This window comes from Nelumbo nucifera, chromosome 2 (assembly GCF_055504915.1).
Source record: "Nelumbo nucifera cultivar China Antique chromosome 2, China Antique-T2T, whole genome shotgun sequence".
NCBI classification, from domain to species: domain Eukaryota; kingdom Viridiplantae; phylum Streptophyta; class Magnoliopsida; order Proteales; family Nelumbonaceae; genus Nelumbo; species Nelumbo nucifera.
The window spans coordinates 21,911,711-21,934,706 of record NC_142650.1 but is presented as its reverse complement, the minus strand read 5'-3'; the positions used below and the strand labels follow the sequence as shown (position 1 = coordinate 21,934,706).

General features: G+C 39.9%; 3 protein-coding genes across 5 annotated transcripts; 2 read left to right on the top strand and 1 right to left on the bottom strand.

Moving 5' to 3' along the window:
• Positions 1-321: 321 nt before the first annotated feature.
• On the bottom strand, positions 322-6,147 carry LOC104595162 (uncharacterized). Of its 2 annotated transcripts, XM_010255768.2 has the most exons (4): positions 5,853-6,147; positions 5,650-5,768; positions 814-879; positions 322-734 (listed from the first exon to the last, which is right to left on the bottom strand). In XM_010255768.2, the coding sequence occupies exons 1-3, from the start codon at positions 6,008-6,010 to the stop codon at positions 860-862; spliced, it is 297 nt and encodes a 98-aa protein (XP_010254070.1). In that variant the 5' UTR covers positions 6,011-6,147; the 3' UTR covers positions 322-734; positions 814-859. The 2 variants fall into 2 exon arrangements, with proteins under 2 accessions (XP_010254070.1, XP_010254069.1); XM_010255767.2 differs by having other exon boundaries at positions 322-879.
• A 6,366-nt stretch (positions 6,148-12,513) lies between these two features.
• Positions 12,514-18,574, top strand: LOC104595161 (ubiquitin-conjugating enzyme E2 PEX4). Of its 2 annotated transcripts, none has more exons than XM_010255765.3 (6): positions 12,514-12,645; positions 13,031-13,094; positions 13,621-13,740; positions 13,820-13,948; positions 14,831-14,960; positions 18,357-18,574. In XM_010255765.3, exons 2-6 carry the CDS (start codon positions 13,089-13,091, stop codon positions 18,443-18,445), a joined length of 474 nt encoding a protein of 157 aa, XP_010254067.1. In that variant the 5' UTR covers positions 12,514-12,645; positions 13,031-13,088; the 3' UTR covers positions 18,446-18,574. The 2 variants fall into 2 exon arrangements, with proteins under 2 accessions (XP_010254067.1, XP_010254068.1); XM_010255766.3 differs by lacking the exon at positions 12,514-12,645 and adding an exon at positions 12,712-12,766.
• Positions 18,575-21,656: 3,082 nt separating this feature from the next.
• Positions 21,657-22,545, top strand: LOC148801983 (uncharacterized). Its single transcript, XM_088898526.1, has 2 exons — positions 21,657-21,908; positions 21,985-22,545. Exons 1-2 carry the CDS (start codon positions 21,657-21,659, stop codon positions 22,543-22,545), a joined length of 813 nt encoding a protein of 270 aa, XP_088754652.1.
• Positions 22,546-22,996: the final 451 nt, after the last annotated feature.

Genomic DNA, 22,996 nt, shown 5'->3' with positions numbered 1-22,996 from the left:
CGTTTTCTGATATTGGAAGTTTCTTTTAGCTTCAAAAGACCAAAATCAATCTCCCTTGCATCAGATAATTTCCAAATTTCGAAATCACAAAAATTAGAATGACAAAATGAATTTCTACATTTTGTGGCAGCAATTTGTTGTCTATAATTCAGGCCACATTGAAATCAGGAAACAACCATGATAGAGAATATGCCATAAAGCTCGCATTCATCCAAGGTTTTAATTTTTCTTTGGAAACGTGGAATTTCACCGTTCAAAGGGGGAAGGAAAAGGAATTATAGCCATGTTTCCCGTAACAGGGCTTTTCAAAAGGAACCTAAATAACCAAATGAAACCGTAGCCTTATCATCAGACAACCATAATAGGCACTTTGTCCACCATACATTCGACGGTAACAGAGATTACAGTGATTCACGGGGGCAGATTACACTACAGTTCATTTTGCGAAGCCTCCTTTCATAATTGGACTTTGGACATCTTAGTCCAGAAAACATAGAATACGGAGAAAAAACAACACAAATAAGCCAAAGGTGTAAGAGCTAAAACCATTCCACTTTGCCCATGCTCAGAAGTTTTACATTAAAATTTGAGTCTCAAGCCCAACTAAAAATTTCACATTGTCATCATGAAATCAAGTTTGTGCAAATAACCGTTGTATATCTAACTGTAAGCAACTGGCTCCTTCCGGTTAATTTCTTTTTGTTTTCTTAAGAGGATGCATGAAGGATGTTCACCTAAGATGCCAAAAAACTCTTCAGCAATTTAGTTCTTACATTTTGAAGAGAGAAGTCAAAATGGGATTCAGATTCCTACCCAACAAATCTGCTAGAAGAAACAGCCAAGGCCAAAGAAAATGCTGTCATAAAGGCATAGAGATACCTGCAATATGGACAAAAACAAAGATTAGGATGGATTATAAAAATACAAATAACATGAGTGACACAAAGTGTTAGTATATAGATGTTGTAGCCTCCACCCCCACCCCCACCCCCTATCTATCAACTGGTAAATGCCAAAGAACAACATGAAAGATATAATATTCACTGTTTCGTATGATAATATGTTTCAGGTCAAGTGATATCCAGTTAATTCGCCCATGTATTCACGTCTGGGCTGTTCTGTGTCCAACATTACACAGCCTCCTGACTCCAACATAGACAGTCACAAAGACCAATCTCAAAGCAAAAGGTGCATCAACTTGCAGTATAAGGGCTTAATTGCGGTAGACAGTCCAAAGGATTCATCTTTCTAAGAGAGTTTATTGTGAACTGAAGTGACTAAAAGAAAGTCATCATGGCATGGTTTACACAATTACATCCCTCTTTTCTTGTACAAGGGACTCAAGATAAGAAAAAGCTTCATTGCTATTAGGCTATTAGCTATTTAATTTTCTGAGTGTTATTTGATATGCTCATCAAATGAAAAGAAAATTGCTCAAGTGGAACTATGAATAAACCAAACAAGTAAGATTGGTACAATCAAATATAGACAAGTGTATATTTGAATGTTTTCCAAGAAGGCAGAGAAGAACACTATTTATGTAGGAAAACCTTCAAAACCACGGTGTTTGTAAAAAATATAAGTTCTAGTGCCTGTAGTTCACTTTTTTTTGATAGATAAGTGTGATAGAATATTAATTTGGAGGGACACTTTCCCATGAAAAAAACACATTTACAAAATCTTAACACCATGTGGGGGAACCTCATTGAATTTGTCTATCCTTTGTCTAAGGGGCTGTTTGATAAATGGCTGAACTAAATGACTTATTGATTTCTCCTTTAGTGAATAAAGTTGTTAAGTAGGTTTTAAGATCCCTGATGGCTGAAGATGAAATTGGGTTGCTTACCAGTTACCATATCCTCAAATATTTTATTATTTAATTATTTACCACTAAAAGACAAAACAATGCCATACAGTTCAGCCACTTCGGCCATTACCAAACAACCTCTAACAGGCTGTTTGATAACAGCTGAAGATGCTGAAATGAAAAGTTTATCATTTTGTTTTTTAGTGAATACGTTTTTTTAAGGATGTTCTGGGCTACTTAATAGCTGAAACTGAAGTTCGGTAGATCACTATACCCTTGACAATTTTCTTATTTAATTATTTTATGGGCCAAAGGGCAAAGCAATAAGTCTTTCAGTTCAGCAACTTCAGTCGTTATCAAGTGCCAGAATTGTTTCTGACTGCTGACTTCAGCTTGAAACATCCTTAGCACATAATAAGAATTGTCAAGCTAAAATTCCAAGACTCGGTTGGTATTCAGGCATCAACATTGCTAGACCTATTAATTTTGAGGTGCCCTGATAACACAGGTCAGTATTTCATACTCTTAGTCACTACAGTATTTTTTTGGTAATAAAATAAAGAAGGTTTCATTAAAAGGAGAAGATACAAGAAGAGTGACCAGATGGAGATAGAGAGAGAGAGAGAAGGCAAGAAAAAGCTCCCAGGAAAAAAACTACACTATAAACCCAAGAAATCCAATACCCAAATCTTCAATATAAGGAAATCTCGCTAAATCAATCAAGCCCGCACCACTAAACAAACAACCAAGCCCAAACACATACTTAAAAAAATATTTAAAATTTCAACCCAATTCCATCATTGACTGCCATCCTTACTACTTTGACCCACAGCATCAACAAGGAAAAAAACACCCCAACAAGACACAACTAAGCCCTCCTTACTCCTTTGATGTTCTCTTGAATTTTAACATCCTGTTTGGTCCAATCCCAAGAAGACCCCATTTCAGCCTAGCAAAAACTTTTGAAACTATGACATCTTTATGTTTATGTTTCTTCTGTCTTCTAAACCTTTTAACGCTAGAGTGTCCTTTCTGATCTTCTTCAAAACATCAGGGTCCTCATTGATTCTTTCCAGTTCCATGACAGAATTTTTCTCAAAAAAAACTAAAAATCATCCTCCCCTGTACTTTTTCCAGTGTCAACTTCTTCGGATCTATCTGCACATGAAAAATTATGAGTGTCATCAAACAGTAAGGGACTCTCAAAAGTATCCCCAATATCCTCCTGCACAGGCATTGGATAAATGTTTTCTAACTCCCTGAACATCCTTCTAGGATAATCTTCTCCCCCCAAGACAGGAATACCCAACACCTTGCCCACTTCTTATCCTGTATGACAATCTTCTCCACATCTATTGATTTTTCAATAACATGAGTCTCATCTATTGGAATTTCTTCTTTCTCTGAATCTGAATCCTTTTCTTCCTCCTCTTCACTTCCTTCTCCCTTCTCCTTTTCCAGACCATCTTCATCATCCTCTTGTAGTGGCCTTGTTCTGTACTGTCACTTTCTCTTGAATACCTTCGAATAAGGATTAACTAAAGCTTTTTCATTCCCCTACCATCCTCCCTTCCTAAGGATACCGAAGTTGAATTTTTTAAAGTCTCCATCTCCAAGCAAACTCTCTCCTCTCCTCTTCCCTCTCCTTCTAGCTTATCCGCCCCTTCTTTTCTTCCACCTGTTGCTTCCACATCAGTTTCTTTCTGGAGTCCACCTTCTTGCTGCTGCGATACATAACCACTATGAATAGCTGAAGGCCTGAAGCAACATTCTTAGTCACTACAGTATTCGCTAATAAAGAAAGAAATTTTTCTAGTTAACAGCTAATTTTGTCATTGTCCTTTTACTCGTCAGATTTGGTGCCACTTTTTTCAGCTGCTTTGGATGCATTGGGCCCTTCCACCCACTTTCTCTGAGTTACTTTCTTCCTGGATGTGTGGTTCCCTTTCTGAGAGGGAGAGTTTCGCGTGGAATTGCTTGCCTTTTGCAATCTGTTGGGCAGTTTGGAAGGAGTGGAACTGCAGAACCTTTGAATCTATGTCTGCTCCAATTGAAGCTGTTATTAGTAAAATGGAATGAACCTGGAAGAGATGGGCTGGTGACTCTAGGCTTTTTGAGGGAACTCCAGCCAGTTATTTCACTGACAATTGGTTCTTGTATAGCGAGTTGAATGTAAATGCTGCTGCGCATAATGCATATATAGGCACTTTTTATACATGTAGAGGGCTGCCCACTCTCTTATAGTGATTTTAATACAATCATCTTTACCACTTCTCAAAAAAAAAGTGTTTTACAAGTCAGAATTTAAAGGGATATTTTACATCCCCATCTAAATTACCAATTGGTCAACGAGACAACCAAGAAAATAACTGCTACTATGTCTCACTAGTCAACGAGACAACCAATAAATTGCTTCAGCATTTTGCCCTCTGTTTCTTCATTTTTGCTTTTATGTGTTCGATGTACATACAAATTAGAAAAGAAAAACATCACATAAACTCTCTAAAATGCAATATCCAATTAGCTAGTAACCTCTTATGCAATAGTTGTGAAAGAAGAAGGAATATATAATTATGTATTAGCATTAGGAAGCTCCATTTACCATATTATTTATAAGGATTAATCAGGAACAAGTTCAAGATTGATCTAGGCTGAGGCTGGAAAAAGGTGTGTGGTAAAGCAGCAAGGAAAGATCTAAGGGCTCACAATTGGGTAAAGCATGTGGCACTTTATAAAGTGGAGCGGTGCAGCAAGATTCAAGCAGCCAGCCCCGAATAGTTTGGATAAAGCTTAGTTTCAATTTCATCTTTAGTGTTGTAAGACCAATACTAAGATAAAAATGACCTAGCAGACAGACAATTGGAAATCCCTTTGGCGTGAAGGGACTTTTAGATCTCCAGTTTGAAAAAGGTGATGTAGTTGATGTGGTTGAGGATGGTTACATGCTCCGATGGAGCACATGGATTTGGTGATCCGATTTTAGAAAATAGATATTCAGAGAGTCCAATCCTCTTATGTAACCACCATGAAGGCAATCGATCCACTGATGCTCTCAAATGTTTTTCTTGAGACAAATTCTCTTCATGTTTCTTCATTGAAAGTTCACTCTAACACTTGTATGGGAAAAAAACAGGGCTGGGAACAGATCTGTAAAATGTCAATAATTAATTGTCCATGTGTCTTTTTTCTACCATCCAGTTTCTTGGGTAGTAAGGTTTTGAATGGATGGAATCTCCACTGTTACTTCTCAAAAAAAAAAAAAAAAGTTTGCTCTAAATCTTCAGTTTCAACTTTGGAGCTTAGATCTGTGCTTTATATTTGGATGTGATATTTCATTGTACGGTTCACAGTTAATCTTGAGGATTATGTTACATGACTTTATCAGATTTAAGCAAATGGTATGTTCCAATAATTCATCTAAGTTTGTTTATAGTGTTTGCATATAAGTAGAAACCGTTACTAAGATAAAATATTTGTCCAATGCAAGCAACTGACTCTAAGAGTAAAGACCCAACTATAGCTGAAAGAGTTGCAATCACAATATAAATTGTTTTCCATTAAATACAAGTAAATTCCATAAATTGAACTACGCTAGATTGTATTTCAAGTACATTGCCTTGTAGGAAAAAGAATAAAAAAAAAAAAAAAAGAGTGGAGAACTGCACAATCTGGCACATTACATAAGTCTTTGTTTTTTAGTTCATATTCGCATTTCGTTTGCAAAACCAGGAAACGAGAAATGAATCAAATGAAGAATAGTATCTTAAAACAATGAATAAAAAACGAAGGAGAGCACATCATAAAATTGACGAAAATGGCAAAAAAAAAGTTATAGAGCGCACCTTGAGGAATCAATCCCCAGCTCTGAGATTCTATCGACAGGCTCGATCTCAGACGAGCGGAAGCGATCGCGCTGTGTAACGGCATCATCGATAGCAAACTGCTTAACTCCAACGGTAATCTACCAACCCAAACACAGCATCAAAGTCAGGGATTAGATTGAAATCTAAGGCAAAACATCACAATGATTCTCCCAAGATCTTACCTTGAGATCCCACAAATGCGCCTTCCAGAAGTAGAAATCTGAGGCTGAGAGGTCGATTTGAACGGAGAAGTTACAGATGAGATCGCATTTTTGTGAAGTTTGCGAAACAAAGATGGAGAACGAGAAGATAATCTCGCGACAATGATGGAAGCAGACATCTTGGTTCCGAGGGTTTAAGGCACCTTGCTTGTTCTCAAAAGGGTTTAATGAAGTATGAGAAATGAAATTGAAGAGTAGGAACGTTGGAAAGGCTTCTCCCCCCCTTCTGAACGAGTTCACATCTTCGCCCGACGAGCGCCCCAGTCCCCACACACACCTCAGCGTGTATAGGAACATCTCCCGAAGTTGTCATTGCGAGATGCTCTCAATACACGGTTGGGATGTGTTGTGAGGCGGCCGTGGGGCGCAGATGTGAATTCCTTCTGAACGGCTAATTTGTCTGGGCAAGTTAAATGCCTCAACAACGAGTACAGCACTACAGCTAGTTTGGGGCGATTTCGGATCTCCTGCCCATGTGTACCCACGACAACACTACCCCGTGAATTGGTAACATATCCTCTGTATAATACGGGATCTGCTCCTCACAAACGGGCGCCTCACATGAATAATAACTATTAAGTACAGAGATGTTCCCAATGCATAATAGGATGTGCGTGTGAAGCACCTGTAAGGAGTAGATCCGGTTTCATATAATACCATGTACGAGGATGAGATGTTCTTCATGTGTGGCTGTGATGTTGTGTGTATAGACATTGACAGAGTTTGTGTTGGCAGGAGATCCGAACTCGTTTGGGGCAGGGTAGGGAGGAGATCGGCTTCCATCACGGCAAGCTCATGCTCACACTGTCCCAACCGCCTTTTACGGAATCTCTCCTCGTGAAATAAAGCATATAAGCTGCGAGATATTCTCAATGCAATGCTGCTCAAGCAGGCTTTGCCTTGATTGAAGCCAAATTCGGTAGGGAGGGGTAGGGTCCATAGGGATGCAAACGTATTGATATATCGAATCCTATCTAATAATGTAAATTTTGAGTTCAGATATGCTCCTTACAGAGTGCGCCTCACAATGACTTCACAGCATGTTTTAGTCGTGCATTGGGAACATCTCCCCATGAAAAAAAATTACAATTACGGAGATCCTCCACATGCACGGTTGAACACATGATGTGAGGTGCACTCTGTGAGGAGCATATCCAAACTTGTAAATTTTATGTACAACCCAATCCGATAATTCAAGAGCCCATATCTCATGTCCATGTCTACTCATATAACATCGTTGTCACACATGGAGAACATCTCATCCTCTTACATAGATTATGCACGAGGAGATGTTCCGAATGCACGGAGATAGTGTGTTGTGGGTAGACATGGGCATAGTTTTTGTGGGCAGGAGATCTCGAGTCATAATTAGATGAACCTCCTAAATATCAATTTGAATCTGAATCCATAAAAGATGTCGGATATTCAAAACAGCTGATTGGATCTTGTTTGATTATCCATGAGTATGTATGTACAAAGTACCAACCGTTTAGTAAGGTCTCATGTTGGTCGTAGCGAAAACTCAAGATTGAATTCCGCCTCCACTTGAGTTGGGGATGGGCTACCCCCCGTTGTGTAGTCATTAAAAAAGAAATAAAAAAAAAGTATGTAAAATTTGACAAATTATTAATAAAAAAAAGGAAATAAAACAATCTATACAAAAAATCATAATCATCTTCTCTGACTATTTTTATTATACATAATATACATGATTAATTTAGAAAACCGAATCCAATTCAAATCACCCCTATATGTAGGGGTGAGCACTATTCGGTTAAAACCATAAAACCAAACCATAAATTTTGGTTTCGGTTTTTCGATTTTTGGTTAAATTGGTTTGGTTAATTCAGTTTTTGGCTAGTTTGGTTTTTTATTTCGGTTTTTAGAATTAGAATTTCGTTAATTATATGTAATATATAATATACTGAATTTTGATTTTATAATATATATTTTTTATATTATATGTTATAATATATAATAGAGTATATATTATTAAAATTTGGTTTTAACCAAAAATCGAACAAAAAAATATAGTTTCGGTTCAGTTTATATTTTTTAGTTCTGTTTTTTAAATTTCAGTTTGTTCGTTTTGATTTTTAACCAAATAAATTGAATGCTCACCCCTACCTATATGTGTGTGTATATATATATATATATATATATATATATATATATATATATATATATCAAAAATAATATAAAAAAACTAAAATACATAAATGCAATATAGACATATATACATATAGAGATGATTCAAATTAGATCCGTTTTTATTTTTTAAATACATCCTAATTATTTATCCAATTTGATTCGAAAATCTGGCAAGAGATATCTAAATATGACAAAAATGGGATTGGATACAAGTTCAAACCGGAACATGATGTGGTCCATTTGCACCCCTATGGGGATTTTTGCATTTAACCATTTGGAGCTCTAAATAGGGATCGCAATGGGGAAGGGTTAGGTTGTAAATTGTACAGCCTCCCCACATCCCAAAAACACCCCCTCCGTGCATACCATACCCTTTCCAAAATCATTAACGGGTTGGATTTTCAAATTTCAAATATCCCACATGAAAATTATAATCCTTAACCCTACCTTATTCACATTTGGGGATGGGGTGGGTCATGTTGGTTGGGTCTAGAACCCACATCTAACTTCCTATTATACTAGCGGAAGGGGGTTCTGCGTTGCAGGGGCTCGCTTATAAACTATCAGGTTTGAGCTCGATTCGAATTAGAGACTTAAGCTCGAGCTCAGGTTTGGCTCGAGTCAAAAACTCGGAAGTTCAAGCTCGTTTATCTTTGATTGCAGATCTCTCAAGCAGCCGAGGTCTCCCTCAATTGTCGAGGTGCCAAACCAAGGTCTCCCTCATTTGCTGAAGTGTTGAGCTGAGGTTTCCCTAACAAGCGAGGTGTCAAGTTAAGGAGAGAGTGAGAGTTGGTAGGAGAGAGTGGCATTCTTTTAACTTGAAAGAAAAAAAAAAAAAAGCAAAAGAGAGAGAGAGAGAGATGGTAGAGAGTGACATTCTTATAATTTTTATGGAAAAAAGGCAAAAAATACTATTAGATTCCATTCCCCTCATCCTTAGGCCTTCGTACGTATACATTTCAGCTTAATATATTTATATAGATATAAATATAAGCAATAAACAAACAAAATAACATCAACAAACATCAAAATTTCCATCTTTTTTGATTGATATACATAAGATATTAATTATCACCATATTAGGGGCATTTTAACACTGGTACCTATTATCCTATTTTTCAACAAACAAAATAACTCCTCCGTAAGATAATGCTTAATCCTCTTTTTCAACACTGGTACCTATTATCCAATGCTTCTACTATGTATTATCTTACGGAGGATTCTTCACCTCCGCAGCCCCAGCTTGACCTTGTCCAGACCCCGCCATAGGCTCCAAAGACTCAAAATTTGGCTAAGTCTCTTCCGGATTATTCATCACAACAATTTCATAAGCCAACTCTGGAATTGCAGCAACCGCTTGCTCCTTCAACACCACTACATCTTCATACATATCCATGGTAACGGAATCAGATTGTACATCCACTTTGACGGGCGAAACCATTGTCTCTGACTGTTGCTCATCAACCTTTTGGTGAAACCTGGAAGACGCAACTGTGGTAATTATTATCCCGTTAATTACCACGTAGAGATAAAGAAGTGTAAGCCATGAGAGCAATGACCCTCATATCAGAGGAATTTCAGTAAGCATGAACTCCAACACTACTGGAATGGAAAGCTTCAATATCACAACCATGGATACGACTCCAGTTGAAATCAGTAAAACCTTCATAGAGGAAATCCAATTGCTTAAGCTCTGAGAGATAACCACCATCCTTTCCGGTGAGAGATCTTTGCAAGAATCTTACCTTATGTCTGTTTTTTGTTTTCCTGTTGGAGAAAAGCTTACTTTCTAACTGGCTGCACAGATAAACCTCCGTTTACTGGTTGCGTAAGTGACCTCTGGTTACTAGTTGCACTTGACCCCCAACGACTGAAAAAATGAAAAATAGAGTTAGGATTCGTTAAAAGCACAAAAAAAACATTTACGATATGGTGCATCGCAATGCACCATATCAATTCAAATAATGAACACATCAGATGCCACATCACTGCCACTTCACATCCCTGTTGGCAGCAACAAGCTGCTGCTCCAAGAAACACCAAATTTGGTGTTGCTCCAAGCCATGCCTTCCCACTTTGCAAGACGTGGCTTGGAGCACCATTTTCTTTGGAAAAACAGTTCCAAACAAATGCCTATTTCCTAGAGCACCGTTTTTCCGATGTGGTGCTGATATAGCGCATTGCTCCAGGGAACGGCAATGATGCCAAACAGCCGCTTAATTACGATACCCGCATGGGTGTAAAATACTAAAACTTGTCGCCACCCTGTTGTTGAAAAACAAAAATTACCATCATTAGCTCTAAATCCCCCGAATGCCCATCCCAAAAATTATAAGCAACCAGGAGGCATTTTGGTCAAGTATTAAAGAAACATTTATAAAATCATCAAAAAGACCAAAATGCCCCATCAACAATTATAAATAGTTAGTTTATAAGGGTATTTTGATCATTTCATTTTTTTTAACTCTTATAAATAACTTTACCCTTACTCACTTTCATAATAACAACAATAAATCTCTTTCATGTTCTCTTACTAAAATTAATCTTATTTTCTACTTTTTACAATAAATCTTAATTTTTTACAAAAGTTTTGTCTCAAATTAGTAACTTAGAAAATTAAAGATTTTTTTTTTATATATTGAAATCAAGTTGAGATGTTGGACTTAACTACCAGGTAAGGGGTAATTAGTTTTTTTTTTGTTATATTTAGTAAAATGGTGGAATCTTCCCAAACACCCATATCAGTGTTAATAAACACAAGACCAGATCTGTTCCTCATATAGCGCACCTCACAAGCACATCCCATCATGTATTAGGAATATCTTACTTATATGTTATTATTCATGAAAGATGTTCCAAATACACGGGGAATGTGCTTGTGAAGTCGGTGTAAGGTGGGCTGTGATTTCCTTAAAAATAGGGAAATAAAAGAAAAAGTATTGACTTATTTCCCATTTAACCCAATCCAAGACAAGGGTGATAATCTCGTTCAAGCATCAAAAGGATTATCCGTGGTTATGCCACTGGCTTTTTTTTGAAATAAAAAATGTTACTAAGGAACCTTAATTCAGTTAACTTTTTGTATGTAAATAGACATTTTAACAAATCAGCCCACACTAGGGCTGTTCACGGGTCGGGTTGGGTCAGTTTAATGAATTTTTTCCAACCGACCCGACTTGGTCAAGTTACCTGAGATGGAAACCGAAACCGACCCAGTGTTAAGCAAAACCGACCTAGTCGATTTGAGTCGGATTGGGTCGGTTTCGGCTCTAAGTCCATCCATGCCCCCCATGGCCACCTAGTTTTTTGAAAATATATTTAAAACTTAAATATGTATTTTAGAAATATATATATATATATATATATATATATATATATATATATATATATATATATATATATATATATAAACAGAAATATACATACAAATATATTGGAATATATATTTTCTGGAAATATATATCTGACATATTTCATAATATATATTTTTTAGATATAGATATTGGAATATATATTTTCAAATATTTCAGTTTTTAGTTAAATAGGAACTAAGTCGGTTCGGTTCGGGTCGGTGAAAACCGAAACTGACCCAAACTATTGGTTTATGAATTTGTACAACCCAAAACCGACCGATGCTGATGAAAACCCAGCCGACTTAGATTGGGTCGGTCCGGATTGGTCAGTTTAGTCGGGTTGGGCCTTCTTATGAACTGCCCTAGCCCACACTGTATCCCAATTAACTAAATCACATTCCTCTTCTTTTTTTTTTTTGTTAGCTTAGACAATCTATAAGGGATATCCAGGGTAGAGGACTGTATTTCTCTTTCTTTATGTTAATATTAGTATTTACTTTAAAAAAAAAGACAAGGGTGAAGTATGGAATTTTATGGTAACATGCTAACAAGGTGAACTTCATAAAGAAACTATTGCGCAAGAAGAAAAGAGGCGAATAGGGGAGAATCTGGATCTGCTCTCACAGAACGCACCTCACGGTCCTCACCTCACAGCCCCACCCCACCCCACCGTGTATTGGTTATTGGAAATTCATATAAATGTTTTCAATACATGGATCACACGGTGAAATGAGGCCGGATCTGCTCCTCACATGTGGCTCCTTACAGGCGCCTCACACGCACATTATAATTCACGGAAGATGTTCTCAATGGATGTACCTGTAATGTAAGGCGCCCATTTGTGAGGAGCAGATTCCATCACCGGTGAGATGGGGCTGTGAGCGAGACAGAAACTGTTCCTCACACCGACTTTTCACACATCCTATCATGTATTGAGAACATCTCCCGTATTATAAGAGATGCTTCCAATGCACGGTGGATGTGTAAGCGCCCATAGATCCCGTTTCGCTGTGAGCTTGTAAGGTCTGAGGAGCAGAATCCGATTCGATAAACACCTTCCACGTGTTGATTAGTTAAGAAGAGACTCCTGATTATCCAAATTGCAAAGGGGAGAAACCCGAGAGGTCTTAGAGTGGTAGCGCGCGAAATACCAGATCAGACCAATACATTAAGAATCTCTTGTCTCTTATCGCGTCAGAGCTCGAGCTTTTCGGGGTCTCTTGGTCTGATTCATCTTCAAGGGTTTTCAGGTCAGATTTCAATCTCAATTTTGCTTCTATAGGTTTTCCTTTTACGTGTTTATTTGTTTCCACAATTTTGTTCGCTTAGAACAATGTTTCTTGTTTGTCAAATTGCACGAATCAGGGCAAGGTTTTTCTTCTCCTCTAAGGAAAGCCTCTTTTTTTGTAGCGATTGCGGGAAACTTGTGTTTTCATGATTTTGATGTACTATTATGTAATTCTTCCCTTTTTCGTATGGTTGAATCGATGTTATTCTGCAATTTTCTTTTCTTTTCTTTTTTCATGTTTTGGTGAATTGGGTTAATGGTTGGTAGAATCTCTCCCTTAGACACCTCTTTCAATAGATAATTCATTGTTTAAGATTCAGTTAAGCTAAAATTTAACATTTATGCAGCTCTGAGGCCAATTTCTGAATTTTGATTTTGAGATTCAACTATCAAGGAGTGATCAGAATGCAGGTCAGTGACTATATCGATCAGAACTATAGTTTATGTACACGCGTATTTGCAGCTTTATGATATGAAAAGATGCTGTTAGTACTTGGTTAAAAGGTCGGTGCTTACTATTTTCCAGGATGAAATATTTGAGCTATATTTTCATCTATTTTTATAATGAAAACATTGTTTTCCTTTCCATTTACATCAAAACAAATTAGAAGAGGCGGAAATAATAGTTGAAATATTTCAGCCTGTAAACTTTTACATCCGTTTTAGGAGAAATAAGCAGAGCCTAAAGAGGTAGAACTGTAAAAGAATCTCACTTTTTCTCCCTTTTCTTTTTTTTTTTTGGCGATTATACTATGTTAACTCAATTTTCAACTTGAAATTGGAATGGTTGGTTAATTCATTTTTCTTGTTGGTTGTTCCATTTGTTATTTTAGTCTTAATATTGTGACATGATGAGAAAATCTTACTTCAAGGGCAAATTTGCTTATTTATAACCTTAATTTATATTTCAGTTGAGTAATTCTTTTTCCATGTACAGGCTTCAAGGGCAAGGCTTTTTAAGGAATACAAAGAGGTGCAACGAGAGAAAGTAGTTGATTCAGATATTCAACTAGTTTGTGACGATTCCAACATATTTAAATGGACTGCTCTAATTAAGGTAAGCTCTACGGTAATGGATGAATATAATGTAACATATTGCTTCTGTTGCTCTTAAATTATGAGCTTTTTGGCTATAGGGACCAACAGAAACCCCTTATGAAGGTGGCGTATTTCAGCTTGCATTTGCTGTTCCCGAGCAGTATCCTTTGCAGCCTCCTCAAGTGCGATTCTTGACAAAAATATTCCATCCAAATGTACACTTTAAGGTACGTATATCAGTTAGTCATCTACAAAACATTTGACACCTACAAAAGTGAAACCACATTTATTGCAAAGATGATGTGCTTTTCAACCAGTAATATGTTACTATTAAACTGAACAAATTTGGGAATGTGATTCTGAACTTATGTTACTGTTCAGTGATTTAAAAGGCGTGCCTCAAGCGCGCCTAGGCGCACAGGCGAGGCACATTTTAGGGTGTGCGCCTTGCCTAGGTCCTAGGCGCAGCCCTTTCAAAGGCGCATGCCTAGTGCGCCTTGCGCCTCAGCCCAGGTATGCGCCTTTTGCTAATGTTATTCATTCATTCATCCTAATAAAATATCTTCTTAAAATCAATTAAAATTATAAAATCATTATATTTTGTGTGAGAACTAAGAATTTAAGACCCTAACATGGACTTGTTTGGGCTTGCCTCGAAGGGCATGGCACAAAGGCGGCTCGTAGAATCAGGAATATAATATGCTTTATACATCACATTAGCTACTTGAAGTAATGCAATTGAGGAAAAAAAGAGATTGTGGGTTTCACATGCTTGGAAATATGTTTGATTTATTTTTAAATTTTCATTTGAATACACTTTACATGTTATGTTTATGTATTTTAATTTTAGATAATAGGTTTTTTAAAAAAAATTATTTTAAAATTTAAGTTTATATTTTTTTATTAATATTATGTTTAATGTTTTTTTTGGCATTTTTTGGCTTTTTTTGAACTTTCTGACATTTTTTTTTGTTTTATTTTTATTTTTTGTATTTTGTGCCTTGCTTCAAAAAGGTGCGTACCTCACCTTGTGCTTTGCGCCTCGAGCGCAAATTGGTCCCTGCGCTTTTAAAACACTATAATTCCAAATTCCTTCTCTTTTGTTGCAGACAGGAGAGATTTGCTTGGATATCTTGAAGAATGCTTGGAGCCCTGCTTGGACACTCCAGTCTGTTTGTAGGGCTATAATTGCCTTGATGGCCCATCCAGAACCTGATAGTCCACTCAATTGTGATTCAGGTAAAACAATGCATACTTCTCTATATTACTAATTAATCTGCTAAGTTTTTGAAGTAATATTGACAGTCCTGGCATCGTACAATGCTGGCTTATTTGCTCGTGGGCTATGTTGTTAATCTGCTAATTGTTGCAACATCATTCTCTCACCTCCTCCCCTCCTCCCCTCCTCCAACCAAATAAAAATAAATAATTTCTTTAGAAATATAATTTATTGTTAAGTTTGTTATGACAGCAAGTGTTCCATTTTGTGGTATCAAGTGAACAGGGGGCTTTTGTTAAAAATAGGCAAAGTTTGGATCAAATCTTGATAGCAAATAAGGCAATGGAGGATTTTAGAAGATCAGGAAAAAATGTTTTATGTTTAAGCTAGATTTAGAGAAGATTTATGATCATGTTGATTGGGGATGCTTACAGTGGGTGATGGTGAAAATGGGATTTGGAGATAGGGGGATAAATGGATTGTGGGATGTTTGAGGACTACATATTTTCCAATTCTTATTAATGGGTCCCCAAAGGATATTTTCGAGGCAACTTGGGGAATTCAGTAGGGGGATCCTTTGTCCCCAATGTTTTTTTTTTTTAATGGTAAAAGAAAAACTTCTACTGAAAAAAGAAAGCAACATACAACCACCAATAGGGTGCAGAGAATGCACCAACAAAACACCAGCCCCAAAAAACGGACACCTACATACCCGACTCTCACTTCCTTTCGACAACAGAAAAAACTCACAAAATTCACTACTAAGGACAAACAGGATGTTAACACAATTTTCCCCAAAAACAAGTCTCGGCCCAGCCCCTACTCAACTTCAATTTCACTCCTCCCCCTCAAGAAACTCCTCCTGTCCACCGTCCTTGTTCCAATTTCCCCTCCTTCAGCAATGGGTTTCTTCAAATTTTCTTCCCTTTTGTTCCTCTAGAACTCTCATCCTAAGAAAAATAAGTCTGGTGATTTGCCCACCTTAACATCCCTATCTACCAATTTCTTGATCTCCGTACTCCCCTGCTTTTTTTATCAATAAGGCGGGAATACTCACCACTATACTACAACGACTTGATTCCGTACTCCCCTGCTTCATCTCCTATCTCTCTGAAGGCACCTTTCAAGTTCTTTCTTCAACTTCACTACCACCCTCCCTAATCTTCTCTGAAACTCCACTTGACACCACCTCCCCTACAAGTGGACCCACTGCCTGCTTATTCTTGCTGTTGCAATCTAGCTGCTCAACCTCCTCTTCAGCCCGAGCCCCATATCCAGAAACTTTGTTTTGCTCTCCTTTCACTTCAACAACAAACCTCATGGCCATTTCCAGACATTCCTTCTGTCCCTTCTTTCTCCCCCCTTATTCTTCCACCGACCTTAGATGCGAGACATCACCACCAGAGGCGACAGGATCTGGTCATTGTTAGAACTAGAAAGAGAACTCGATCCATCCAAAATTTGCTGTTGAGACACTGCCGCTGTCTCCACAATATTATCTGTGGATTTCTTGCCAATTTTATCCTGAATATCCATCTTACCAAAGCACTGTGCCACCTTGTTGCCATCTGAAGCTCCCATTTTCTTCAACCCATCCTTTCTTCTCCCTGCAACACAAAGCCTAGAAATCACCCAAATCTACTCTTCCTTTTTCCCACTGATAGCCTTTATTTTTCTTCTCCTGTACAAAAAACCTACCTTGAAAGCTCTATTTGATTGTTTTAAGCTGCAACCCCTTTCTTTATAAACTCAAAGTGTTTTCATTTGAGAGCCACAGTAAAATCCTTTTGGATTTTTCTTAATGAAGTGGTCCCCACTTAAAATGCCATGATCTCTTCTAATTGATACACCTTTATTAGAGCCCTCTCTTGAGTTCTCCCCTGCCAACTTATCCTCTTCAACTCTTTTCACAATTTCTCCACCTACGTGTCCCTCTTTTAAAAGCTCCTTTTCACCCACTTTTCTTAAAAATACTTTTTTTGCCCCTCAACCTGTTAGATTCAGCTTGGATTTTCGAAGAACCCCAATCACCATTAACCAGCCCCAAGCTTTCCTTAATTTGTCCTTGCAAAAGACCTTTGGAAGCCTTTGTTTTTGCCCCATGCTCTTCTCAACTCTTCAGATTCAGCACATCTTGAGTTTCGACCAGAACCATCAGGCAGCCCCCATCAGCATTAATTTTTTTTCTTATTACCCTTAATGCCCTTGCCTTCAACCTGCAATATTTCCTCTGTAGACTGTCTGTTCAACTTCCTACAAAATTTCCCAAAATGCAATACTTCCTTTCTATTTTCATCTTTCTATAAGGACATGTTTTCTATCCACCTTAATGGATAGGATCCTTTGACAACAAGTCTTGGGGCAAACTGTTTCTCCAGGAAAACAAAGCACCAGTGATGAAGGCACCGGATGGACCTCATTCACCTTGACCAATACTGGGTTGATGGTTTAAGTAGACAAAAGATAGAAGTTAAAGGGAAGGGAGAGTTTGTCTGGTCTGTGACGAGATATTTCTATGGCGATAAGAAGAAGACTATTGATGCAAGTTCTAGTGGAAAAGGAGTAACACAGGGAAGATGTGCAGCTAGAGTAGAGCCAAGTAAATGATTAAGAATAGCAAGGTGAGTTAAATGATTAAAATCCAAGATGAAGGAGATTGAAACTGTTCAAAAGTAGTATTCATGGCATAAATAATTGTATTCGTCCAAGCTGAAGGATGAAGGAGGTAATTTTGAGCTCATCTCGAGATATTTGTAATCGTCTTAGGATGTTGGAAAAGTGTCTGGTTGGTTGTTCCATCAATTCAGACCCTGATGTTGAAGAAGTTAGAGATTGGGCAATGGCTGAATGGCATCCAAGCTCGGATTTTCAGGTGAGAAAATTAAACAAGCTTTTTTCTGTTCTCGTTCAGGAACAGTGAGGAAGTGAGCAATATTCTTGTTCGGGAACAAGGTCAGATTCGATTCTCCAGAACTAAGGTTGGGGAGATGGAATCCTTTAGTTGGGGCGTTAAGAAACTTGGGATCCCCAAGCTGGGTGTGGATTGTTATATATGGTATTCCTCTACATGCCTGGTGTTTTCAGACGTTTAGAGCTGTGGGAGACACGTGTGGAATTTGTAGATTTGTGGGTGCAAGAACCAACTCTTGGCGGGACCTTGTTGCTTATCTCAGTATCGGTTTTTACTCCAACTGGGTTACCTCTGTGGAAGACAATGTATAAATTACAATACTAATTTTAGACTAATGAAATTGTAGTTGATACATTTATAGACTTTGCATTGAATCAACCTGGTAATTAATGAAATGGAGGGGATAATTAAAATAGGGATGATTGCCATCTAATTAGTGCAACTTTTCTACAAACTAATGAAGCTAATATTTTCTGATTCATTGGTCTATTTCAATTCTTTGCAGGCAATCTTCTGCGTTCTGGTGATATTAGGGGATACGAGTCCATGGCAAGGATGTATACGAGGCTTGCAGCTATGCCAAAGAAAGGGTAAAATGATGAAAGGAAATTTGTGATTTCATAGGTGTTCATCTATGTAAGTTTGCCCAGATGTGTTGTGACTATTCAATGAACTCAATTATTGTCTGTTAAAATTCTTGAAATCAAAAGCTGCATTTTGTCATCTCATTTCTATCACAGAGTTGCACTTAAGAAGAAAACTAAAAGCTTAGCTGAATTGGTGGTGATTAAAATTGAATCCTCCTTACTGCTACTTTCTGGAACCCCCATCAGTGATTCTGATCATTCAACAAGATTTGCTTTTGAGAAGAGGTCCCTTGGATGATGGCTTATAGAATCTTAACCTAAATGAAATTCGAAAATATTAACCTAACAATTAGTACATTGGTTGTAGTAAATCAAAATGAAATGTGGCAACTAAATGGGATTGTTTGCTGTGAGCATTTTAATAGAGCAAAGAAGAAAATGAACATGTTCGCCATTTTTTTTTGTGTGTTGGGGGGGGGGGGGGTTGTAAAAAGGAAGAAACACAGACGGCTAACAAAGCTCTACTCGGCTACCTCTCGAGTGGTTGCGAACATTGGCTGCCTCACGCGTTAGAGAGAGAAAGAGCATGATATATTGATATTTTAGTAAATGTGCATTTTAAGAAAATTAATGCATTACTTTAGTGTTTCCTGTCAAGATAAGAAACCAAAGGGAGGTATCTACACCTATTTTAAAAAACATTAGGGGAGGTTTTTATTAAGGTCAAAACATAGGGGGGTTTATATGATTGTTAAAAAACCTAAGGGATGTTTTTATATTTTACCCAAGAAAAAAAATGAAGATTCAAATCTATATATTTATGTCCTAGAGACCATGTGATTGCAGGTTTTTAGCTATGTCCCTCTGTCCATCTAGAAATTAACTAATTTCTTATTCCCACTTGTGCCTAAGGCTTAGTTTGGAAGGAGTAGTGATGTAGTGCAATTCGGTCACTCCTAACTGGCACTCGTGTGGCTCCTGGAAGATACCTGAGATGGGGAAGAATAAGAAGAATCCCTTGGGGGTCTGTTCGGCGGGGACACTCCGATGCTTAAGTCAGTACTCAGTAGAAGCAAGGAAAAGGCGAAAGGCTAAGAGTGCAGATAGCGCGTTACCACTATATTCAAGAGATCAGAAGTTCAAGAAGAAGTTTCTCTTCTGCCCCAAGGGTTTTTATAGGGACACTCACATTAGGTCGGGCATAACTACCATTGGGCTCCTGCCATAGCCGTTACCTGCCAAGGCTGCGCAGGTGGCCGTTGTGGCGTACGCCTTGCCCGGGTGAGTGACACGTTTCCAAAGTGGCAGGCACGCCTTTGCCTCCTGAGAGACGTGGACGCAGACTGTCGAAAGGACTGGGACTGCGCCGCCAGTAGAGGATACGACGCAATCTGACCGGTACGGTCTGTCAGTCGAAATCTTCTTGAAGAGTTCTAGTGCGGCTCGTTCGCGAGCTATTTTGTGGCGAGTTTGAAACATTCCAGGATTACCCTTAGTGGAATTGTTCCTCGGAATGACTTGTCTGCTAGGGAGCTCGGGCGAGCTAATAACTTTAGCTCGCGAACTACAGTTACCTCGGAGTATCTCTTCAAAGATAGCACGGGGAACCCGAATTCGCGTCGCGGCGGACTCCTCCCCTTGTGAGCTGTAACGTAGCGGACTGTTTCGTGGGCCCGTCACTTGGTCGCACCGGGCTTCAACGCTGAGCTGTCGCTCATGCTAAGTCAGCGTCTACGTGTCACCGTTTCATAGGTTGGGTCAAATCATCCTTCATCAATTGCCCCCCACTCCTCGAGCTAAGAGTACCGCCTTAGCGCGGGGAGTTTATGAAGCGCGATGGACTGATTTGACCGAAATCCAAACTTGATTGACTGCCCTCATTAAATGCATTTGCAGGAATCAAGAGATTTTTTGACTTTTCTGACTTTTCGGATTCCGAAAACGTGCTGAGGTGGCTTTTAACTCCGAACGTCGTGCGACTGCGACTACCTTAATTATGGAAGACGTGTCGCCAATCGCCTTCGGTTTTCAGAAGGCATGCGGTCAGGGCGCCCGCGGGCCGTTGGATCTGCTTCGACCCGGGCCGTCAATTTGAAAGGGTGGAGACTATAAATAGGGGCCCCCTCGGGCCTCATTCTCTCCCATGCCATCTTGCTGTCTTTGGATTCTGAGGTCGCGCACTTCACCTAGTCTACCCGAATTCCTCAGTTTGCTTTGTTCCGTCTACTCTGGTGAGTCTCAATCGCAGTCAGCCATGTCTGGGTACCTATACCACACCTATCACAGGGGCGACAACCAGGATGATGACACTCCCTCGAGCTCGGGGGGAGCTGGGAGCAAATACTGGAGGCTCGGGAGGCCTCCGACGACATAGCATCTACTTCTAGGGGGAGGGAGCCCGATACCTTTGGCCCTTCCTTGATGACAGCGGAGAGACTCAGGTCTCTGATCCGCTACTTTCGCCTCCATGGGGACCTGGTTTACAGCCTCCCTACTGACAACTTCCCTTGGGAGCATGGTCCCAATGACATAGTAATCTTTCAGGAACAGCTCGAGGCTGGCTTGCATCTCCCCCTGCACCCCTTGATAGTGGAGGTGTTAAATCACTTTATCCCTGTGTTACGAGTACTGCCTTCCTTTGGACCTTGATATTTTTACCTCTATCATTTGTATAAAGAACGCTGCTCCTGGGGTTCCTCCAGAGAGGCGCTTTTATTACCTCTCTCCCCGTTGCGGCTATAAGCTCCTATACGAGCTGCCGAATAAGATTCCCGCCTGGAAGCGAGATTACTTTGTGGTTTGTAACCTTGAGGGGTGGCCCTTCCCCACTACTTGGAGGGGCGCCATCTAGGACCCCGGGGCCGAGCTGGACCCTGAAATTCGGAAAACGATGCTGTCCTGGGCGTCGGTAGGCTCCTTTGCTCGCACTACTTGGCCGAGGAGAAGCTCGCGCAGGCAGGCTTGAGTCCAGGTAGGTTGCCTTTTTAGGTCACGTGGTGCCTTGTTACTATTGTGCACACATGTATTTTGTTTCTTGTCGGACTAATATCTTGTGGTCTTTTGGCAGCCATCATGTCTAGTGCTGATTTGCGCCGCCTTCTCTCGAGTAGCCAGAGGCGCCACGCGAAGAGGACGCGCCCCAACCAGACCCCCCTTCGGGAAGTACTGAGTTCGGGTCTGCCGAGCCGGTTCTACCCTCTCCTCCACCCGAGACTCCGATGCCCCCACCTGAGGGGACTAGTGGGATTAACCTTGGGGGGACTGAGCTCCCTCAGCCGGGGGAGGCTCCCTGTAATCCCCTTCAGCCCCGTCCTTACCCTCGGTTCCCAGTGGGAAAATGGGAAGGGGTAAATGATTATCTTGTGGCTCACCGAAGAAGCTGGAAGGCGATTACTAATGACGAGGTTGCTCAGTGGGGGAATATGGAGCCCGGGGACCTCTCCGCGTTCGCCTCTGCCCATTGCATGGTGGTAAATGCTCATTTTCCCTTTTCCTCTCTTGTTTTGCTCCTCTTCGCTGTCCTCTGATCTTTTCTTCCGTCAGCAGGTGAATTCCGCCATTCATGCCATGGCTCTCCAGACGCGCATCCATCGTGTCGACGCCCTCGACCAGCGGGCTGCTAACAAGAAGCTCCAGGGCGAGCTCGACCGAATTCGAGGCGAGCTCCATCACACCCGCAAGGGGAGCGAGTCTCAGGAGCTGCTCGTCCACGACCAGGAGGCTCAAATCGCCCGACTTTCTGAAGAGAGCGCATGTTACAGGGAGGAATCGTCGAGGATGGCGGCGGAGAGGGAGCTCCTCAAGCAGCAGGTGCAGGACTTGGAGTCCACTCTTCTAAATCGGACTCGAAACTTTGACCAGATGGTGGAGGCTGAGCGAGAGAAAGCGGTCTGGGATTTTAAAGACTCCCAGGAATTCCATGACCTCCAGGCGGAGTTTGGTTCGGGTTCGTACCGCTCTGGGTTTAAGCTTTGCCGGTGGCTGGTTCGGAAGTTCTTCGGACTCAACCTTGACGGCATTACTATGAAGGGTCTGTCTCCTGAGACGGCAGACCAAGCGGAGGAAGAGGAGCCTGACTCCCTAGAGGATGAGGAGGCCGATCTTTGAGGCAGTGTTTCTCTGGACTTCTGGTGGCTTCCGGGTGCCGTAAACCCGGTCTTTCACAAGTCGTTTGGTTGGGCGGTTGTGCCCCGTGATAGTCAGACTTTCCCGAGATGTTTAGCTCGGTTATTGCACTGTTATTTTTCTTCTTCTTTCCTTTTCTTTTTTTTTTTTTGAAGTGATAATGAAAGTTCTTTCCTTCTTCTTCCAAGTATGATGGGCTCTTTGTATCTTTGCTAAGGCGATCTCGATACCTAAGCTATTAGAGCTATTTACCCGAAGTAAGGCATCTCCATGGTGCACGACAAGTCGATTGCCACGTGTACCCGAACTATTTGTCCGTCAGTTATTCTTTACTTCGATCATTGTAGTAGGACAAGTTACGTTTAGTGGGGTTTAAGCCCGAGCTGCTTACACTCCTTACCTTGACAAGCTATCATGGAGACGACTGGGTTTG

What these genes read in the sequence shown, in the direction of transcription:
- LOC104595162 (XM_010255767.2), bottom strand. Translation starts at nt 6,010, where the DNA reads ATGTCTGCTTCCATCATTGTCGCGAGATTATCTTCTCGTTCTCCATCT. An exon ending in CGCATTTGTGGGATCTCAAG is followed by an intron (nt 5,769 to 5,852) that starts GTAAGATCTTGG and finishes TTGGGTTGGTAG; the next exon opens with ATTACCGTTGGAGTTAAGCA. An exon ending in CTGGGGATTGATTCCTCAAG is followed by an intron (nt 880 to 5,649) that starts GTGCGCTCTATA and finishes TCCATATTGCAG; the next exon opens with GTATCTCTATGCCTTTATGA.
- LOC104595161 (XM_010255765.3), top strand. An exon ending in ATCCAAATGTACACTTTAAG is followed by an intron (nt 13,949 to 14,830) that starts GTACGTATATCA and finishes CTTTTGTTGCAG; the next exon opens with ACAGGAGAGATTTGCTTGGA. An exon ending in TCCACTCAATTGTGATTCAG is followed by an intron (nt 14,961 to 18,356) that starts GTAAAACAATGC and finishes AATTCTTTGCAG; the next exon opens with GCAATCTTCTGCGTTCTGGT.
- LOC148801983 (XM_088898526.1), top strand. Translation starts at nt 21,657, where the DNA reads ATGCCCCCACCTGAGGGGACTAGTGGGATTAACCTTGGGGGGACTGAG. An exon ending in CCTCTGCCCATTGCATGGTG is followed by an intron (nt 21,909 to 21,984) that starts GTAAATGCTCAT and finishes TTCCGTCAGCAG; the next exon opens with GTGAATTCCGCCATTCATGC.